This window comes from Cnephaeus nilssonii (assembly GCF_951640355.1).
Source record: "Cnephaeus nilssonii genome assembly, chromosome: 10".
Taxonomy (NCBI): Eukaryota; Metazoa; Chordata; class Mammalia; order Chiroptera; family Vespertilionidae; genus Cnephaeus; species Cnephaeus nilssonii.
In genome coordinates, this window is record NC_137081.1 from 36,666,479 (window position 1) to 36,685,748 (window position 19,270).

Sequence of the window (19,270 nt, forward strand, 5' to 3'; positions counted from 1 at the left end):
ATCCTGAAGTCTTCAAAACTCGGAGCCTCACCCACATGCAAAGGGGATGGATCCATTCACGCTGGACCGCTGACCCACTAGGCCTGAGACCCTCGGGGTTCCACGCTGGCGCCAGCCCTGCCTGCATGACCCCGAGGGGGAGCTCCCTTGGAGATCTGTGCATTCCTCCTTCCAGGAGACCTTGGCCAGAGTCCTACAGGCCTAACCTGTCTTTTCTGTCCCTCCGGTCACTTAAGCCAAGGTGTCCAACCCCTCTCCCTGAGCTGCAGACCTGGGACTGGGAGGGCCAGGGGCTGGTGGGCGTGTCCCCCAGGGCCAGGGGCTGCAGGGTGGGGCTCCAGGGCCGGGCGCGGACCCGGAGCCTGGTGGGGCCCAGGGTGCCGTTGCTGCCACTCGCCTCCTGCTCTGGGCCCCCTGCCCGCCAGGATCCGCGGGCCTCGCTCAGGAAGCCCAGGCCTGGGGCGGGGACCGGGGCCGGCCACGCCCGGCTCCCCACCGAAGCCGCCGCCGGGGAGCTGCAGGGACAGACCCGCCGGAGCGCGTGGGCGGGGGTGGGCGAGGTGCCCCAGCCCGGCCGTGACACCCGAGGCTGGGGCAGAGCGGGGAACGGAAAAAGTGAGTGGCGGCAGGCGGCCGGCTTTACGGGAAGGCAGGCGCCGCGCAAAGTGCTGAGGTGTCCGCTTCCACTTCTTATCTGCGCCGCCGCGGCCGGGACTCTTCCTCCCCTCTCTGCGCGCGCTTTGGTCTTTTTTTTTTTTTTTGTATCGATACGATCTCAGGCGATTTTAAACACACTCAGAATGTGTTAATCAATTAGATGTTTAGTTTTGCCGCTGGCGGTTTTGATGCTCAAATGGTGTGTCTGGTCTTTCGCCAGGACCCCAGCTGGGCTCCTTGCCTTCGGCTCCCCCCTGCACCCGCCCCCCACGGACCCGCACTGCCCTTGGCCCCAAGAGCCGGGGTCTCCCAGTGTCCCAGCTGCTTCCGCTGCCCTCCTGCCCCCACCCAGTAGTCTGTGGCCCCAGACCCAGCTCAGTGACCCCGAGGGAGGTTCATATTTTTGCCATCCAGTCGCCCCAGGAGGTATTCCAGGTGGGTTCCATGGGTCGAAGGGCAAATGCTTCGCCAACTGCCGGATGTCACCCGATGGTCCTCCAGTTTGTGCTTCCCTGGCCGTGGCCACGCACGAGGAGCCTCCTGCGTCCTGGCCAGCAGCCTGGTCCCAGCTTTCAATTTGCCAGCTGATAGGTGCAAGTAACCTGCGCTTTTCTTATTATGAGTAAAATTGAACATGCTTTCACTGTTTAAGCAATGTACCCATAATGCAATGTGCGCATGTGTGTGCATGGCGTGTGCATGCTCATGCGCGTGTGGTTGCTCCATGTGCCTGGGTGTGCCGTGTGCACACTTGTGTTGTGTGCATGTGTACATATGCTGCGTGCATGTATGTACTGTCTGGTCACACTTCCTGCTCACCTTCCCATGGCACCTGTGAGCTGCTGTCTCTGTATTTCTAAAAGGTCTCTGTGTGACATTGCACACTCCTCCCCAGTTGGCCTGTGATAGTTCTGCCATGCTAACGTGCTCTGTCTTCTCTTTCCTGGCGCCTTGATTCTGAGCCAGTGTGAGGAATATAGTTCATCACGTGTTCTCCTGTCTTGTAGGGTTCCTCTCTCACACTCACGTCCCTGTTGCCGGGTGATTTCTGCAAGTGAGTGGCATAAGGTGAGTCTACCTGGATGCGTTTCCAGCTAGCGGTATGGTCCCGACACTACTCATCAAAAAGTCTACCTTCTGCCCTGGTCCCATTCATTTCTGTCTCTTCATGAGCTAATCCCACTGCTTTAATTGGGGCGAGTTTATATCTGACAAAGCTAGCCTTTCACTTTCTCTTCACGGCTTTCGCGGCTGCTACTCGTTCATTTTTCCACGTGAATTTTACAGGTCAGACATGTGGGTTTCTGTTGGGATCCTGTTAAATTTATAAATTAGCCCAGGAAGAGCTGACACCTCAGCGGTGTCTTGTCATCCCAACCAGGGTGCGTGTTCCCGTCAGTCAGGCCCACACCCAGCTCTCCTGCAGGTTTGCACATTTCTTGATAAATTTATGCCGCCGGCATTTTGTCTTCTTTGTTCTGCTGTAGACGGAACACTATCACATTTTCTGCGAACAGTTAGCAGCTAACTGGTCAGTGTTTGAATATGTGACAGCCCTCTATTTCGGGATCTTAGTTTTATATCTGCTCCTTAACTGGATGTTCTTGTTGTAGTATTTTCCCATGGAACCTACTCTGTTTTTCAGGCTCATGCTCACTGCAGACTTCCCAGCAGTGTTCCCTCGGACGTGCGACCTTGTCTAGCATCCTTGCCTCTTCCTGGATGGGTGGCTCCACCTCCCACCACACCCAGGACAGGACCCCAGGGCGCCAGGCACAGGCTGTGAGCTCAGAGGGCTGGGGAGTGGCGGGCCTGTCGTTGCAGTCAGGGAACCGGCACGGGGGTGTCCTGTCCCCTCCGGAGGACGGGCCAGGCATTCTCTTTGCAGGCTGCACCCTGAGCCTGCTTGCTGGTAGCCTGGTGCAGCCCACCCACTGGCTGGCCTGGCCCCAGCCTGGGGCACTGCCCCTGCCCAGGAGGGACCCAAGGTGTGGGGGACTCATGAGGGCTACAGCAGGGCAGATATAGGCACACTCTCTCAGGGATGCCCTGTGCCAGATTGAGGTGGTCTGGGGGCAGGGTGTCGTGGGACCTTGGGGTGAGAAGCCCAGAAAGGGCTTCTGGGGGATGGTGCCCAGCAGCCCCCTAAAGTCGGAGGCTGTGTGAGTGTGGGAGGAGCCACAGGAGCGGAGATGAGGCCTCAGGAGGCCTGTGTGTTTCCTGAATAGTGACATCACGGCCAGAGCCCTCCATCTGCCCGGCACCAGCAGGGTCTCCCCCTCCCCCCATGACCTTGTGAGCAGGACAGAACTGGGGGCCTTTCTTTGAGCTTTTGTCATTATTTAATTACTAGAGGCCTGGTGCATGAAATTCGTGTGTGGGGGGGAGTGTTCCTCAGCCCAGCCTGCACCCTCTCCAATCTGGGACCCCTTGAAGGATGTCCTACTGCCGATTTACAGGGATCGGGCCTAAACCGGCAGTCAGACATCCCTCTCACAATCCAGGACTGCTGGCTCCAGCTGCTCACCTGCCTGCCTGCCTGCCTGATTGTCCCTAACCACTCTGCCTGCCGGCCTGCTCACCTCCAACTGTCCTCCGTCGCTGGCCTGCTCACCCCAAATGCCCCCCCCCCGCCAGCCTGATCACCCCAAACTGCCCCCCCGTGCCAGCCTGCTCACCCCCAACTGCCTCCCTTGCTGGCCTGCTCGCCCCCACCTCCCCTCCCCACTGGCCTGCTCACCCCCAACTGCCCCCTTGCTGGCCTGCTCACTCCAAACTGCCCCCCCTGTCCTGATCACCTCCAACTGACCCTCACTGATGGCCTGCTCACCCCCAACGGCCCCTGCCATTCCATCCTGGCCTGATCACCCCCTGGGGACCCAAGGTCCCAGACCCTCCTTTTTTTCTTTTTTTTTTCAGTGCCTCCTGGAGCAGAGGCCAGGGCTGGCTGGAAGCAAGTATCTAAGATTTATTTATCTTCTATAATTGAAACTTTGTAGCCTTGAGGGAAGGCCTGGGTCGGCCAGGGCGGGTGGGAAGCTTGGCTTCCTCCATTGCCGGGGCAACCCAAGCCTCCTGCTTGCTCCAGCTCCGTGGCCAGCTGCCATCTTGGTTGGGTTAATTTGCATACTCGCTCTTGATTGGCTGGGGGGCGTGGCTTGTAGGCGTAGCGGAGTGATGGTTAATTTGCACGTTTCTCTTTTATTAGTGTAGATAATATAATAAAAAGGGAAGGGCCTCTCAGTGTGTGTGGAGCCCACGAAGGACACCTGCTTCTGAGCCCCCACACCGGGTGCCCACAGGCCACCCTGCCGGACAGCTGACACCCTGTGTGTGCTGGGTGAGGAGTGGTAGGTCTGGCTGGAGAGTGCCCACCCAGCACCCCAGGCAGGAGCCTCCAGGGCGCCTTTAAATAGCACCGTGAATGGGCGCCATTGAGGAGGCCACTCCAGGGTACTGCCCACCTGGGTGGCCAGGGACTCTTCTCCAGGCCTGGGGAGAGCCAGGCTCTTGCACGTCCCTCTGTGCCCTTCAGGTGCGTGCTGGATTTCCTCGCTCTGCAGGCACCTCACTGGCTGCCCAAGACAGTCTCCAACTGGAAGCCCCTCTGACACCCAGGGCAGGCGTGCAGGAGCCCCAGAGCCGCAGTTCAGGACAGCAGGTCTGCGTCTGGAGCCCTGGGCCAGTCTCCTCTCCTCGCCCAGAAGGGGCAGTGGTCTCTCCTGCGCCCAGGTCCCTTAAGTTTAAGAGGAGAGCCCTTGGTGGCCACCCAGTTATCGCAGGGTCTGAAGGCCTTGGGGCGGCGAGGAGCCGTCACAGCGGCCAAGAGCAGTGTCCATCCTCAAGTCTCAGAGACCAGGGCCCCTGCGGGCTGTCGGCAGAGGCCCTGCGGGGAGAGCCGGGTCTGCCAGGGAAGACGATGGTGGCGTACTCTGTCTGTTCAGGCACACAGGGGATGGGGGGTTCCGGGGTCTTCTCCCGACACTGGAAGTCCAGCTCTCCATAGTCCACAGTTAACACAGGCCCTGCGGAGGGGCCCTCCTTCTTAGGGGAGAAGGAGAAAGGAGTCAGCACTCTCTCAATAACTGGTGAACACGCACAGACACACAAGTGTGAACACAGACCCACACGTGCGTATACACACATACACAGAGGGGCAGGGCTTGAGCCTCACAACCTGTGCTTGGGCTTGGGTCCCCATGTTCAAACAAGGTGACATGGTTGGGGATGGGTGTGGCTGTTCCTGAGGCCACTCACCTGTGGCATTGCCTCTCCCCCCCACCCCTCACCCCCCACCCCCGCTTTCCTGAAATGTCCCAGCATCACCAGAAGGCGAAGGAAACTCACCTGAGGCTGGTCCTCCCTCCGGCAGGCACAGCCCCCTGCAGAGAAACACAGGGAGTCAGGCCCAGGAGGCCCAGGCAGGCTGGGGCTCAGCAGGCAGTGGGGTGGGAAGACCTCTGGCCGTGGGAAGAGCCTAAGCCTTCAGGCGTGGGTGGCCAAGCTTCCTCCCTGCCTGCTCCCACCCCCCATGCAGCCACCCGAGTCCCTGCTATCGCCAGGGTCCGTCTGGAAGTGAGCTGCTGGGTGTGCGGCCACACAGGACCGCCTGTCTTCCAGGCGTAGTGCTCCTGTGGGTCGCAAACCTGGCCGAGCCCGGTGCCCACTGCAGGCCACCAAACCCACCGTGGGTCCCGGGCTGGCGCCATAAAGCACACGGCAGACACACAGTCAGCGGTGCTATGGCAGCATCTCCCTGACTGATGTGCACACGCACCACGTGCGTCCCCACCAGGGCCCAGCGCCCAGGGCATACGGCACATCTCAAAGCCATCTGAAGGGGCCTGGCGGGCACGGCTCAGTGGTTGAGCCTTGACCCATGAACCCAGAGGTCCCTGGTTCCATGCCCGTCAGAGCATCTGCTTGGGTTGTGTGCTCAATCCCCAGCAGGGGGCGTGCAGAAGGCGGCTGTGTTTCTCTATCATCGATGTTGCTATCTTCTCTCCCTCTCCCTTCCTCTCTCTCTAAAAAAAAAAATCCATAAAAACATATTTAAAAAATATCTGGAGGAGGAAAATGTGATCCCTGGAGAAATGAACCCTGCAGGGCCTGGCCTGGCAGGGCAGCATGGCTGCTGTCCCTAACCACCCGGGGGGAGGGCATGGCGGCCGTGGCTGCCCTTGTCACCCAGGGCGGGCGGGCGTGCGGGAGGCACAGAGCCGCAGTTCAGGACAGCGACGCGGCCGTCTCAGCAGGTCTGCGTCTGGAGCCCGGGGCCAGTCTCCTCTCCTCGCCCAGAAGGGACAGTGGTCTGTCCTGCCCCCAGGTCCCTCAAGGTGTAAGAGGAGAGCCAGGCAGGGCTGACTTGGTGCAGGGGTGTGATTCCTACAAGGCTCAGCCCTGGGTGGCCACCCAGTTACCGCAGGGTCTGGAGGCCGTGGGCCGGCGAGGAGCCGTCAGAGGGGCCAAGAGCAGCATCCGTCCTCGATTGGGAACTCCTGCTGTTGCCACCCATGGTGCCCGTCCTGGGAGAGTGGGACCGGAGCCTCTGGTGTGCGGGGCCTGCGGAGGGGCTGACCTAGCCCTGGGCTAGGCCCCCTCTAGGAAGCGGCTCCTTTTTCCGGCCCCAGAGGTGTCCACCCATCGTCAGAGTGACTGAGGTCAGCTGCCCGTGACCACCACCATCCTGGGGGGCGGGAGGGCTGTGGCTGTCACCACAGGCCCCAGCGGCTGTTGGAAGCACCATCGCAGTGGCTTGTGGCCTGAGGCTTGAGGGCAGCCTTGGGCAGCCACACAGGGGCCTCAGCCTGGGGGCCTCTCGTTGCCTCCTGTGTGACCTGGACGGCTGCCTCCCCCTCAGACCCCTCCTGAGGGCGTGGCCGGGGTCTCCGAGGCCAGGCCTCGGCAGTGCCTCGGGCTCCACCCGGCTGGGACGGCCGGGCGGCTGGCTGGGGCATTACCTCGAGTGGCCAGGACCCAGGTCAGCAGCAGAAGCAGCAGGACGCCCACCAGGACGCTCGTGACACCGATGACCAGGCCCTGTAGCTGACCTGCGGGCCTGGGTGGGGGGCTGGGGCTCTCAGTGGGCAGTTCCAGGACTCTCTCTGGAGACACAGAGGACAGATACTCAGGCGTGGGGACACAGGACAGGGACTTCGGGTCCTACCCTGCCCCCTTCAAGTCCGAGGGGACTCAATCCCAGGCTTGCTCTGACCAGTCTCACCCAGGCCTGCACAACCTCATTCTGAGGCGCACCGACCGCCTGCCCCTCCCTCAATGGGGTCTGAGGTGCTTCCAAGCACAGGGGCCCGAAGCCACTGGTCACTGTGGCCCTGGGTGTGGGACAGGCCCTCCCCTGCCCGTCTGCATCCTCACTCCCTCGGGCCCCGCCCTGCACCTGTCACCGTGAGCTCTGCTCGGGGGCTCTCCTGGATCTGCATCTTGGGGCGCAGGTAGATGGCCCCACAGAGGTAGATGCCGCTGTCATTGCGCTGGGCAGTGAGGACACTCATTTTGAAGTCCCGTCCGTTGGGCAGCCGGGTCATGCGGAAGCGCTGGTCCCTGCGGGCTTCCTGCCCGCTGTCCTCGGGGAAGGCGGCCAGCTTGTCCGTCTGGTTGCTGGGGCTCATGCGGTACCAGTTGAGCACGAAGTCCTCGGACGTGTTGGAGAAGCTGCAGGTGAAGGTGGCGTTCTCCCCCTCGGCCACCGTGAGCTGAAGCGGGTGGAAGGTGAGGGGACTCCAGGGCCTGTAGGGCGTCTCTGGGGGGTGGAGAGAGAACCAGCGGGACTTGAGGAAGGCATGTGGGACAGCCCACCGAGACCCACCTCCCACTGTCCCACCTCCCGGCAGACAGGAAGGTCTGGGAAGCCCAGCCACGCTGGAGTCCCCTCTGCCATGAGCCTTGCAGCTTCTCCTTGCAGGCCTCCTGGGGCGGGGTGCTCACCTCTCACCAGGGAACCCCACGGTGGGATCGTGTCCACTGACGGCATCCAGAGATCTGGGCTGGGCTGCCTCTGGCTCCGACCCCAGGCCCCCCATCCCTTTTCTTTCCCAAGCAGTGGCTTAGGGCCTTCACCCCTCCCTCCTTGACTCAGGCCCCCAGCTCTGCCTCCCAGGTCTCTGCGCGGTCTGCGCTGTGCCAGGGGGTGCGGAGGGTGGCCTGGCGCTGGGCTGGGCTGCCGAGGACTGCCGTGGGAAGCCCAGCTCCAGTGGGCTCAGGGGCCAGCCTTCCCCCATTTCAGGACAAGCTCAGAGCTAGGACCCCACATGAGCACTGCTGACCTGGGCAGAGTGGGGCCCCCCAGGTCCTCTCCCAAGGCTCTGGGGACTGCGGTTCAGCTGGGCCATTGCCCCTGAGATGGACGGAAATAGAGTCCCCAACACCCTGGGCTCCAGCCCACACTCCCCCGAACAAGGACGTGCCGGCAGTCTGGGGCCGCCCACACAGGAGGGGGCGCGAGGCTCTCCGATGCGAGAAGGAGAACACATGCTGGGCTATGCTCTCCCGCCCTCACATGCATTCGCGCTCACGGCCACACATCTGCTTTCTACTCAGCTCCATCCTAAACGGGAGTACTTGCTGGGCGTGGCTCCCCATACTCCGTGACACTGGCCCCGGGCTGGCTGCTTCAGCCCACCATGCCCCGTGCGATGCCGGCCCAGTGGGTCTGCGCAGCTCGGAGGAGGATGGGATGGTGCTGGGACCAGCTGCCCTTCAACCTGGGCCACTTCAGGGCACGTGTGACCAGGACACCCTCTGCCCATCCCCACTGGGCACCTCACAAGGGTCAAAATCACAGCTCTTCAGAGACCAGGTGGGTCCTGAGGTGTTCCCAGTGTCCTCGCATTTCTGTGGCCCTGCTCGGGGACACAGGACCTTCTCCACCTCCCACTCAGTTTACACTGAGGACACTGGTCCAGGGCCCAGCCAGCCTGTACCTCCCATCATGTCCCTTCCCGGGCACCTCTCCTGGACATCAATGCATGGTCAAGATGGGCACATGGCCAGTCCTGGGGCTGCAGGTACTGGCCCTATGATCCCGTCAAGTGCATGCTGGACATGAGCCAGGGGAGCATGTATGCATGTGAGGGAAGGAGAGCATAACCTAGCATGTGTGCTCATTATCGTGTCCGAGAGCCTCGAGCCCCCTCCCGTGTGGGCGTCCCAGAAGTGAGACGCCTGCACATCCTTGTTCAGGGGAGCTGGGGTCCCCTGGGCCCTGTGGAGGGGCAGCTCGCGGGAGGGCATGTCCCACTGGCTGGGCGGGGCCTGGGTGTCAGGGAGGCCAGGGGCTGGAGAAGGGCCGTCCGGACTGGGGGTGGCTGAGGCAGGTGGGGTCCTCCAGGGGGTGACACAAACGCTGATGGAGACACAGCCCTTCCCTCATTCTTGGTTGTGTCCTACCCTCCTGCTCCCGCTCCCCTTGACAGCACTATCGCCCATCTTCTTCACACATTTATTTGGGAAGCAAGTCTCTCTCTCTCTCTCTAATTACTGGGCCTTTTCCTACACTAATTATGATTTGATCTTAGATGATTTAAAGTAGAATACGTTTACTGTCTACCCTTGGTCTCTTTTTCAGGAGAGAAAAAAATGAGAAAAGACTTAGCGAAAGAGGTGATACTGTGCTTTGCGGTAAAGGGTTTTGGTGTGAAAGAAAGTGATTTGGAGCTGTTAGACTGAATAAAAGATCTAACAGAAACAGTGTGGTGGCAAAGTACAGAAGTGTCCAGGAAAGGTTGGAAAGGCACACCAATCTGGAATAGAGAATCTAAGAGGAACAGTAGTGTGATTGCCTCCCATTGGTGGGGCAAAACGTCTCCAGCTGCTCAGGAAAGTCCAGTCTCCTTCCTGCGTGAAGTCAGCACTCGCTCATACGTTCTACAACGGGATGTGGCGTGCAGGCGACGAGCGGCACTTTGGACCTGGTCCACAGCTCTTCCCCGGCACTCCCCAGCTTCTCTTCTCTTGGCCGACCAACAAAGATGACTCTGAGCGGAAGGCCCGAGTGATGAAAGAAAGCCCCAACAGCTTGGGTTTCTAAAGAGATGTACGGAGCAGAGCCACCCAGCTAACCCCAAACCACTCAGCACTGTTAGATACACAAGAAATCCAAAGTTTGAATGCTGCACATTAGTCATTACAATTATCTAAAGAGTAACTGCTGTGGTGTGGTGGTGACAGAAGGCAGAGCTCTCTGTATGGTGTCGGGAAGCAAGTCTCTTTAGAGCAGTGGTTCTCAACCTTCCTAATGCCGCGACCCTTTAACACAGTTCCTCTGGTCTTAGGCTCTACAGCAGCGGTTCTCAACCTGTGGGTCACGACCCCTTTCACAGGGGTCGCCTAAGACCATTGGAAAACACAGATATTGGCATTACGATTCATAACAGTAGCAAAATTACAGTTATGAAGTAGCCAAGGAAATAATTTTATGGTTGGGGGTCCCCACAACGTGAGGAACTGTGTTAAAGGGTCACAGCATTAGGAAGGTTGAGAACCACTGCTTTAGACGAAGCGTCCTGGAAGTGACAGTTCAAGGTGGACAAAGACTTGGCGAAGTCACCGGTGACCCTGCGGCACCAGAGCGCAGGGCTGGATCCGTGGGCCCACCACTGTGCCCCCCGCCACTGTCCACTGCAGCCAGCCCGTGTCTCCCTTCACAGACGCCCAGGATGGCCCGTCTGGATGGCACCATCCTAAGTCGCTGTCCAACCCTTCCCCAAATCCATGCCTCCACCTGGGTCCAACTTGCCAGGGCCTCCAAGCAGACCCCCCTCTCATGGCCCGGGCCCCCCAAGAAGCTCCCCTGAAAGCCCACACAGTGCACGGAGCCCCTCCCCTCCTGCCCAGGCCCCTCCAGCAGGCTTTCCCAAGGTGCCCCGGCGTGGACGCTGCTGACCGGTCCCAGGACGCCGTCCTCGCTCTGTGTGGAGAGGGGAGCCCTGTGTCCCTGCAGTTTTGGATCTCATCTGCCCCACCCCTGACCTTTATTTGTTACCAACTGAGTCACTTGTCTGTCGGCTCTTTGTGGTGCCTCTCACGGAATCTGACTGGACGAGGCGGCCCCCGTCCAGCTGCCCCGTGCGTCTTTGTTCATCACAAAGGGAAGGCTCTTGCCGTCCCCTCTTTTGCTGGGGGCCCAGAGAGAAGGTGACCCTGTGGGGTCCCTGGCGGGTGCCCTAAGAAGGACCAACACATTTGCGATCTCCCACGACCAAGCACCAGACACACCCAGGTGGAGCCCTCGAGAATGCCAGGGCTGCCAACAAAAGCAAAAACAGACAAGTGGGACCACAGCAAAGAAGCCACCAGACAAAATGAAAAGACAGCCTGCGGAGTGGAAAAAAGATCTGAAATATTTGTAAATCATATAGTGGATAAGGGGTTAATATATAAAATATACAAAAAACCCATATACCTCAAAAGCAAAATTACCCCCACCAACAATCTGATGACAAAATGGGCAAAGCCCCTGAACAGGCATTTTTCAAGGAGGACATACAGATGGCCAGCAGACACATGAAAAGACGCTCATCCTCATTAATCATTAGGGCAATGCAAGTCAAAACCACTGTGAGCCACCACCTCATGCTTGTGAGAATGGCTGTTTTCAGTAAATTGACAGGCGGGCGCTGGCGAGGACGTGGAGAAGGGAAGCCCTCGAGCACTGCTGGTGGGAATGCACACTGGTGCAGCCACTGTGGAAACCAGGATAGAGTTTCCTCAGAAAGTTAAACATAGAATTTCCATAGGATCCAGCAAGTCCACATCTGGTATTTATCTGAAGAAACCCAAAACACTAACAGAAAAGATAGGTGCACCCCACGTTCATTGGAGCCTTATTCACGGTGATCAAGCTATGGAAGCAACCTCAGTGCCCACTGATAGATGGGTGGGTAAAAAAGAGGTGTGCATACATACAATGGAATGTTGCTCAGCAGCAAAAAAGAATGAAATCTCACCATTTTCGACAACCTGGATAGACCTTGAGGGCATTATGCTAAGTGAAATAAGTCAGACAGAGAAAGACAAATACCATATAACCTCATGTATATGTGGAATGTAAAACAAAAACAAACAAAACAAAACAAAAATCGAGCTCCTGGATACAGAGAACAGACAGGTGGTTGCCAGAGGGAGGGGAGGGTGGTGGGTAAAGGGGGTCAAGGGATAGAAACTTCCAGTTATAAGATGAATAAGTCCTGGGGCATGGCAACTGTACTTCATAATATTCAACAGTGAGCCCTTCCCATCCGTGGGCTCTGCATCCATGGACTCAGCCAGTCTCGGATCAGAATATTCGAAAGAACCAGAAATCCCAGAACATCCCAAAATGCAAAATTTGAATTTGCCACGTGCTAATTTGCGTGGAGCACTTGCTGAATCCACGCAAAACAAGTGATGTGCGGGCGCACCCGCTGATGTTATATGCAGATGCCACATCGTTTTATATAAGGGCCCTGAGCATCCTTGGGGCTCAGTACACAGGCCCCCGGACACCGAGGGCTGGCTGTAGTTATTTATTTAAATGTCATCTCTTCTCATGGCCAGAACTTGCAAAATGGATGTGGTAGATACATTTGACCACAGATATGTTGTTGTTTATCTTTTCCCTCACAAAGAATTAAAAAAAAAAACACACACAAAAAAAACACCCAACAGCCTAGAACTAGCACATAAGACGTACAAGATGTCACATAAAAATCTGAATTTCTGACCTCTCCTTAAATGTCAGAAAATCTGCAACATCTGGTGCAAGGTCCCGCCTCTGGCGCCGAGTCGGGGCTGCCCCTTTCGTGAGAGCGGGCACTCGCCCGGACACCCAGTCCCCGCTCAGCAGTTTGCCCATCTCTGACGCCTTTTTCTGCCTCTGGAAACCTTGAGGCTAGGTAGGAAAATATGATGGTGTGTGCATTAGGTGTGAGTCAGTAAGCGTGCTCCCGTTGGTGGCTGCGAGGAAAGGAAAGAACACAAGAGAGGATGTTCAAGATTTAGTGACAATCCCTTCGGCGAAGTGGCCAGGGGAGCGATGATGGCCTGGCAGGCGTGGCTGCTGTGAGAGCTGGCTAAAGGCCGTGAGTTTAAGTTCCGACCCAATTCCTGCCCGACACCACAGGGTCTATTGTCTGACAGATACCTGGGTCTCAGAGTTCACAATGTATTACTTTCTTGTTCAATCTCAGTACACACAAGTGGGTTCAGAACTGCTACCTCACGTCTTGGTGGGAAGCACCTTTACTAACGAGACTGTAGTACATCTGTGCAATGTAAGGGGCTTGACCAGCATTGCCGGGCGTCCTGGAACCCATCCCCGTGGACACTGAGGCACACCACTGCACGCGTGGCAGCAGCCAAGAGAGTGGAGCTCAAAGGTTTTCATGACAAGAAAAAAGAATTCTGTAACTATGTTTGGTGGGCGCTGTTAACCAGGCTCATCACTTCGCAATGTGGACAAATACGGAATCCTCACATTAGGCACCTGGAACTAATGCCTCAATAAAACATTCCTAGTTCTAAGGCTTCCCATGCGTGAAATAAAATGGAGATTGGAATTTTAAAAGAAAAACAACTCCAGGGCCTGCAGAGACAGAGGGAGCCGAGGACCTTGACTGCCAAACAAGCAGTCAGCACTGGACTTGGGGACATCTGAACGCGGGACTTGTGAAGCTACCGTGCCGGGAGGCGGGGAGGTCTGCGGCATGATCAGAGCAACCAACCTCCGTGGCCCAGCCCAAATCTCGGTAACATGCACAGATGGGACGTGGGCCCAGATTGACACGCTGAGGCCTGACCCAGCCCCTCAGTGTGGCCTTACTTTAAGGTGACCAGATTTTAACATTGGTAAAGCGGGACACCATTGACTAGGGGGGCGTGGTTCTTGATTAAAAATTTGGTCTATATGGAGCAACAAAAATTTTCATAGAACGCAAAAATAGTATTGTAATATATATTTTTAAAATTTCAACATAAGTACAATTTACAAATATAATAAATAAAAAATTATGTATAGTATTATTTTATTCTTTGGCATATTTCTCATTTGAGTGAATTTTTTTTAGTAGATTGCTGTCATTGTTTAAAAGGTCATGAATTTGCCGTAACGTAAGTCGTAAGTGTCACTTTCAAGACCGGAGCTAGACTTTTTGCCGCCACTATAAAATATAAATAATACGAGTACTGTCTGCTAAATTCAAGAAAATTTATGTATTTATGAAATAAATAAATAAATTACTTACCTAAATTATCTGAATAGCTGATTTGTAATGACATCACTTGTTTAACTAGCTTACTAGCACGCAGTACAATGTGTATCGTCTGAGAGACAGTTACAAAATGTTTTCGTCGTTGCCAATCCCAAAAAATGCCATTGTTCATTAAGTCCAAACAATGGTGGTCGAATTCTAACAACTGATCAACAATGCGAACTTTGATAAGCAGTTCTCGATAATCAGTTCTCAACAATTATTTGTTATTATTAAAGTTTAACATTATAAAATTAACAAAAATAATATAAAACTCATATCCTGGCTAAATAGCCACATGGCCGCCGAAAACCGTTCTCCCGCCGTTCCCTAGCTTGTCGTGCATTCTTTCCAAAAATCGGGACTTTTTTAAAACGCCGCGGGACACGGGACAAATTGTTAAAAATCGGGACTGTCCCGCCAAAAGCGGGACGTCTGGTCACCTTACCTTACTTGGAAACGGGTGGTTGCACATACAATTGTTCACAAGGAGGTCCAGAGGTGGCCCTCATTCAACACGACCATGACCTTGTAAGAAGGTCAGACGCAGATAGGAGAGACCACGTGGAGACAGAGGCAGAGATGGGGTGATGTACAGGCCAGGGGGCGAGAAGGGTTGACGGCCACCACCAGGAGCTGGAGAGGCCTGGCCTCTCGGTGCTCCGCCGGCCGACCCCTGCATCCCGGCTCCCAGCCTCTGCGTGGTGGGACCTTGAACTTCTATTGAGAAGCCGCCCGGTCTGTGGCATTGGTCGCGGCCGCTGATACACACAGCGAATGTGTCAGTGTTATCAGCTGGCAACTCTGGGGGCAGGGTGCTCGCTGCTGTGTTTTGTAACTATTCTGTATGTTTTAAATATTTTTCAAAACTGTAATTTGAAAATATAAATACAATAATCTGGCTTAATGACCCGTGTCACGGTCTGTGCCAGACGGTTTTTCTAAGTGGTCTGATTGAATTCTCAGGACCCTCGGAGGGCAGGCATGATTGTCCCCAAACTGCAGGTTAACACCTTGGCTCCGAGAGGGCACGTGACTCGGGGAAGGTGAGGAAGCGCGAGGACGAGGGCCCCTGTTTGACTCCAGGCTGTCACTTACTCTCGTTTTCTCTCCTTCACTCGCACCGGGTGGGTGGGGGCGTCCTACTGCTGGGCTTGGGATAGTTCATAAAGTGCAAGACAAACATGTGCAGAGGGAGGGGGACTTCCATGGGAATGATTGAAACCATAAATACAGCCAACGAATTAGGAAGGAGGAAGACGACAGGGAATAGAAAGTCCCCGTGGCCTGGAGCGGCCGAGTCTGAGTCAGAGCAGGAGCAGGACCCCACAGGCGTGTGACACGGCAGTGCTGTGCTCCGTGCTGGGCCGGGGTCACACACGGGGAAACTGAGGCACTCTGCGTTTGAGCATCTTGCCAAGGCTGACACGTCTGAAACTGCGGAACCTTACTCTCACCTTTCCCTGCTTTGGGAAGGGGTCCTGGTGAGGAGCGGGCCACGGGGAGGTCACAGCCCCCTTGAGGCCCCAGGTCTTTCTCCCAGGGGGCGCACGCCCCTTCTGCTCCCATGCCTGGACTCCCCCCAAGGCCCTTCACCAGGCACCTTTCGGCCACGGGCCCTGGGACCACTTTGAGTTTCTTCACTGACCCTGAGGTCTTCCTGGAGAGCGAGGCCCTGCCTAGGAAAAGGCCTGCCCCATCACCATCAAGCAGACCCTGGAGGGGCAGCGTGACTGAGAGCCCTTGGCCCCAGGACTCCAAGGTGTCCGGAAACCCCCACCTCGTCTTGGTCCTTCCAGGGACCCTCGGTCCCCCTCCCAGCGAGGTCCAGAGGAAAGGCCCCAGCCCCGACGTGGGGCTCCACCGTCCCCGGGTCGCACCTGTGCAGTGCTGGCTGAGGATGGGCGCAGCCAGGGGGAGCCCGCTCCCTGACCCTGGGCCTGCAGGGCCTGTCCAGTGGGCGGCTCACACCGGGGGTCAGAGCCAGGGTCCCCTCACCACAACCTGCCGTGGATGCTGAGGTCGTGCCCAGGCTCTACCCCTGGGAATCTCCTCCAGAGACCTCAGCGGCGCCCCAGGCCCTGAGCGGGGTTGGGGGACGATCTTTCCTTGCACCGTTACTTTGGATAGAACGAGAGTAAGTCTCTGGGCCATCCAGCCATTTACCTCAAGAGCCAGTCAGCCCCCGTGAGGCGGGCCCATCCCAGGAAAACACACGTTGGGGCAGCTGGGCGCAGGTGTGGGGCTCTGGCCAGCCCGGCCTGGTCATTCTACAGCAAGGGGCACAGGCTCGCCATCCCACTGTCACAGAGGAAGACCCGGGATACCCCTGCCTGCTCAGGGGTCTCACCACCAGGTGAGCCCAGAGAGGGCACTTCCCTCGCCCAAAGCCACACAGCACTCTGCCACACAGTCTCCTCCCCACCTGCCAGAGACTGAGGGCCAGAGGCTGTTCCCACCCCTGACCCAACTGCGATCCACTTACCTAGGAGCCATCCTGGCCGCCAGCCCAGCTGCAGCACCGCCCAGATGAGGGGCCAGGGCACCCACGGGGTCCCCATGCCCCAAGCACCTGCCGCCGCCGCCTCCTCTCCTCTGCTCTGGCAGAGTGTAGTGAAGAAAGGAAACTGTTCCCTGGGGTTGAAGCTACACGCCCCGCCCCCTCTTCCTCCTCCTCCACACGGGCAGGGGGAGGGTTAGGGGGTGGAGAGAGAGGGGGGGGAGGGAGGGAGATGGGGGGTGTGAGGTGTGAGAGAGTAGGGGATAGGGGAAGGAGGTGGGAGGGAGAAAGAAAGACAGAGACAGAGACGCAGAGAGAGATGAAGAGGAAGAAGGAGAGGGAGACAGACAGGTGGAGGGGGGTGTCTGGGTACCTCTCCCCATCAGGGGTCTCTCTATCGAGGGCAAATTTTGTTTCTTTATTTGGGGTTGCCTCTTTCCCTTTCCCTAGGATGGGGGGGTGACTGTCCTCCCCTCCCCAGCCGTCCTTCGGAAGTTGGGTCACCCTCTCCGGGCCGAGCTCCCCCAGGAGGCAGTGGAGGGTGGGCTCGACCCCGTGCCCACAGCCCACTCTGCTTCCTCTGTGGCCTCGTGTTTGAACTCCCCAACTCTGCCACTACTGGGGGCCGAGGCCCAGGGCCTGGCCAGACCTCTGCTGCCCCCCCCCACGCCCGGCCACCCCTCTGGGCAGTGGACAGTGGGCAGCCAAGGGCTTGTCTGGCCCTCCTGATCCTGGAGAGCCATCATCCCGCCTCGGGCTGCAAGGCCACCTGCAGGGGGCAGCTGAGGGCCTGCCTGACCCCTGGCTCAGGTCACGGACATTTCTGCCAGGCCCACCTGAGACCCTTACCCACGCCCCCCCTTATCCTCCCCACCTCCACGGCGGCCTTGCTGCCAGCCCTACTGAGGGCCGTCGGCTGCCCGGCATCCCCCTCTCAGCTCCGGGTTTCAGAAGGCCCCAAGCCAGGCTGGGGAGGCCCCATTTCCAGATCTTTCCACTGTCAGCAGCCTCCTGACGGCGTGCAGTGTCCAGGGCTCAGCCTGTGCGGCAGACGGGCCTTCGGGGCCTGCCCGTGTCACAACCCCGGCAGCCGCCCCCCCCCCCCCCCCACTCGGTCAGGAGACGGGGTTCCGGTCTGCAGGGGGCTGTGGCCTGGCTGCCCAGCCAGATGTATGTGAGACAGTTTTGCTCTAAGCCTTTTATGATAATGAATGGAAAACAAGGAGAAGAGAAACTGCTGATATTAATGCGTAGGTCTCACCAGCTTAAAATAACCAAGACAGAAACCCAGAAACCGCCTGGCAGCTGGCGCCACCGCCGGGCTGGGCTCGAGGGAGGGAACGCTCAGCGTTAGTTGTGAAGGGAAAACATTAAAGACAGAAACGGTGGAAACAGCATCAAAGACGCTGGCGTCTGCAGGCAGAGCGAGTGAGCCAGTGAGCGGCGGCTTCAGTTCAGAACAAAGGGCCGCTCCCCCGTGTGGGTGGCTGGAGGGCCCAGGGTCGCTGCCAGCCGGGCCGCCCTGTGGCCCCTCAGAGCACTGGTGCTGGGGTGGGAGGGGCTCCGCGGAGGGCTGGGGTGGGGCCGGGTCAGGCTAAGGGTCACCAGGCATCCAACGCAGGGAGCCAGCAGCTTCAGCTCAGGCCGGGCTCTGTCCAGGGCACTGCAGTTTGTCCCCAGGGGCTGGGGCCCTGTGCTAGGGACGAGCTGTCCTCCGAGGCCCGGGCTGAGGGGACTGTGGGGGAGGGTGGGCCTGTGCTCTGGGTGTGAGTCCCTGGGAGGGGGTCCCCTCACCATGCCAGCAGCCCCCTCCCCGTGACTTTATCTGCACGAGCGTGGGCATGTGTCCACAGGGGGCCAAAAGCCAGGGGTGACTGAGTCCCTCCTGCCCACCTCCCTGGTCTCGGCTTTGTTTCCCCCTCCCCCTCCCTCTTGTCTCCCTCCCTTCACTCTGCTCCCTCCTGCTGACCCCTCCCCCTCCCAGTCCTTCCTCCAGATTCATCCCTCCCTCTCCCCTGTAACTCCTCCCCTCAGGGAACAGTGGGCTGGTGGGGGACATAGACAGGAGGCTGAAAGGGGCACCGGGCACTGGGAGGTTCAGGGTTGGCAGGGGGTTTGGGGGGGGAGGGGCTGGGAAGGGGGAGGGCCCAGAGACTGTGAAAGGAGGTGGGGACCTAGAAGAGCCCCCACCCGCCTGGGTGGGCAGGACCCGCAGGATGACTGGGGAGGGGCATGGCACAGGCAGGACAGGGACAGGAGGCCCAGGGCATCTCGGGGTGATGCATGCCCAAGACGAGCTCCTCACCGCTTATCAGCACACTGTCCCCCCGACACGCAGACCCCATGCACACACTGTCCCCTCACACGCGCTGGCCCCATCACACTGCCCCCCTCACCATCCTCTTTAGGAACAGGACGGGGGCCCTGGTTGGACAAAGGTGGGGAGGTCGGGGGCTCCATCGGCCCCGGCCCTGAGTCCCCTGCCGGCTGGCCCTCCCTCCCTGCCCCGGGCCCTGGCTTCACCCTCAGGGGTGGAAGGTTGCATCTGGGGTCACAGCAGGCTGGCCCGCCTCTCTCCCTCGCCTCTCACCCTCTCCAATGAGCAGGTCCCGGCGGGGTCGTCAGGTAGAGCCCACGGCCCCAGCTCTGGGTGGTGTCCCCTGGAGAAGCGGGGTGCTGCTCTCAGGCCGTCCCGGGCTGTTGAGAGTGTGAGGACTGACAGAGCGGACCCTGCGCCCTCGGCCCAGTTTCCTCAATGACCCCTGGGTCTGAGCCCCGTCCATCTCGCAGCCAGGACGCTGGCACGGGCACAACCACTGACCTGTTCGGAGCCCGTCTCAGGGACTTAATTGGTGTGTGTGCTTGCCGC

At 58.3% G+C, this 19,270-nt stretch overlaps 1 protein-coding gene across 2 annotated transcripts; it reads right to left on the reverse strand.

The window, feature by feature from the left end:
- Positions 1-3,896: 3,896 nt before the first annotated feature.
- PDCD1 (programmed cell death 1) lies at positions 3,897-16,506 on the reverse strand. Of its 2 annotated transcripts, none has more exons than XM_079782948.1 (5): positions 16,387-16,506; positions 7,055-7,417; positions 6,618-6,761; positions 5,005-5,039; positions 3,897-4,698 (listed from the first exon to the last, which is right to left on the reverse strand). In XM_079782948.1, the coding sequence occupies exons 1-5, from the start codon at positions 16,460-16,462 to the stop codon at positions 4,471-4,473; spliced, it is 846 nt and encodes a 281-aa protein (XP_079639074.1). In that variant the 5' UTR covers positions 16,463-16,506; the 3' UTR covers positions 3,897-4,470. The 2 variants fall into 2 exon arrangements, with proteins under 2 accessions (XP_079639074.1, XP_079639073.1); XM_079782947.1 differs by having other exon boundaries at positions 3,897-4,701.
- Between the last annotated feature and the right edge of the window lie 2,764 nt (positions 16,507-19,270).